Source organism: Arachis ipaensis, chromosome B10 (genome assembly GCF_000816755.2).
Source record: "Arachis ipaensis cultivar K30076 chromosome B10, Araip1.1, whole genome shotgun sequence".
Classification (NCBI taxonomy): Eukaryota; Viridiplantae; Streptophyta; class Magnoliopsida; order Fabales; family Fabaceae; genus Arachis; species Arachis ipaensis.
This window is the reverse complement of record NC_029794.2, coordinates 82,067,182-82,069,390: the sequence shown is the minus strand read 5'-3', so window position 1 is coordinate 82,069,390 and position 2,209 is coordinate 82,067,182. Positions and strand designations below refer to the sequence as shown.

The 2,209-nt window shown below is 33.9% G+C and overlaps 1 protein-coding gene across 1 annotated transcript in view; it reads left to right on the top strand.

Annotated features, from left to right (window-relative positions):
• LOC107620719 overlaps positions 1-2,093 on the top strand; it is a 7,202-nt gene extending 5,109 nt beyond the window's left edge. The window contains exons 2-5 of the mRNA XM_016322845.2: positions 92-183; positions 283-390; positions 503-874; positions 1,721-2,093. Of these exons, the coding sequence (XP_016178331.2) occupies positions 92-183; positions 283-390; positions 503-874; positions 1,721-1,888 (740 nt within the window). The 3' untranslated portion in view covers positions 1,889-2,093. The remainder of the gene's footprint in view (positions 1-91; positions 184-282; positions 391-502; positions 875-1,720) is intronic.

Sequence of the window (2,209 nt, the reverse complement as noted above, 5' to 3'; positions counted from 1 at the left end):
TACCATCAAGCATACTATCATTGATTCTTCATGTTCCTAAACTTAGGTATTTTGGATGAAATTTGATTCTTCATTGATTCTTAATATTTAGGTATCTCTGCTAAGAATACTGAAAATAGGTTGAAACAAACATGTCCTCACCGAATGGGATCCACAAATTTTGGAATAGTGCGTAAGCAGCTGGTAATATAACTTATTCTTTGTGATTTCTCTTTTATATGTATTCATGGTGTAGTTGCCTAGTTAGTATGCTTCATGTAAACTTTTCTCTATGTACTCTAGCGCGACTCTAAAGAGAACAGTGAAGAACCATCAAGGGCTGAAGTTTTCATAGCAACTCGCACAAGTAAAAAAGGAAAAGAAATTGATGCTAAAACACAAGCCACAATTGTGAGTTGTTTGTATTTGTATTTTGGATATGTACATTATGAATTCTGATGTGATTTCTATCTAAATTGAGTTAATGCGACTTTGAACCTTATTGGTTGTTGCTTTTTGATAGACTGAACTTCAGAACCGCTTAGAAGCAGGAGAAAATGAAGAGGATGCATTTGTAGGAGTGTTAGGAAAGGACCAACCAGGTCGACTTCGTTGTTATGGGGCTTCGATTACAAGAAGCTCTCTTAAAAAAGATGAGGAGATTCGCCACATAAAAGTTGAATATAACACTAAGGTCTCATCATTAGAGAAGAAGATGGATGGTGTATGTGGTTTATTAAAGGTATTGGTGCACCAACTCAACCCTGGAATGAGCAATGAAGAGGTAACAGCCTTAGTTCAAGCTGCCCAAGATTCTCCTGTGGATACCTCAAGTAGCAAAGCAAAAAATACTCCTCGCTCCTCCGAAGCAACTCACATTCCACACAAAGATGATGTAGGTAAAATTGTGGCATGATTCACATTCTTTATTTTGTTAAAAAAGAGATAAAATTGAGAGAGAAATAGTCAAATAGTAGGCTTCAATTTCAAAAAAGGTGAGTGCTATTTCACTTTGATAAAGTCTATTCAAGTCTTGTATTTACTAGCTGGAGGAGTTTTATCTATAGAAGTCCTACTTAGCTTGACCAGGTTAGTTGATCTCTAGTTGACTAAGGATAGAACTGATTTAGGATTGTAAGTGAAGAAAGAAAAATATCCTGCTAGTAAATGGAGATTCAGTGACTGAAACCGCTGGATTAGAAATAAAAAAGCTTGCAATATGGTCTGAAACTCTGAATAAATAGTGGCAATGTGAAAATGGAGATCAGCCTGGACCTAGAGGAGATAAGTTAAAGTGCAGTGGACTGTGGATATGAACTCTGTTATTTTGACTCCTTAAAAGACTTTATTACCAGTAATGTCTCTGGTCTTTTAGAGTGTAATATTTTTGTGTATGTCTGTATTTTTCTACTATGATTGTTTATGTCTGTAATACATTTGATGACTTCTTCCATTTAGATATTAGTCTACATGTTAAAGCTTCTGCCTGCTGTTTAGTTGCTTTGATGATGTCCACATAATTATAGTTCCAAGCTTGTCATGCTCAAAAAGCAGATGAAAATAACGTACATCTACTGAAAATATTATGCATTTTCTGTTTTTTTGAATATGTTATATCAATGCATTGAAGATTGAAGATGCTTGTTTAGCATATGCCTACATTCTCTTTGCTTCTCTTAAACTCGCATTCTTTTTAGTGCACCATTCTGATTATTCAAAATGGTATTACTTGTAAATATAGGATTCAAGAGCCTATGAATATACTTCCATGAAGAACCTGAATGAGTCCGAGAATGGATTTTGGGGTGCTCTGGCCAGGAAAGCCAAATCAATTTGTAGTTGTTCATTTGTGTTTTTTATTTTGCAGGGCACAGGTCAAAACAATTTACCTTGCAATGATGATGCATGAAGTACAAGAAGACTTTGATTAGGAATTCTAATTCATGTATTAGGAATTTCACACTTTTGGTATTTTGAAGATGACTTTGATTAGGAATTCTAATTCATGTATTAGGAATTCATGAGTAGTTTTGATTTTCACTTTTGGTATTTTGTTAGTGTATGTTGTTATGTGATCACACACTTATTTTGGTGACAATTTTATGAAAGTTGGATTACTTGATAATTGGTTATTGACTAAATTATAAATTTATCTATGAATTCATATTAGGTTTTATATATTTATGAAGATTAAAAAGGGAATTAGGTTACTGACCATCTTTTTCGCCAC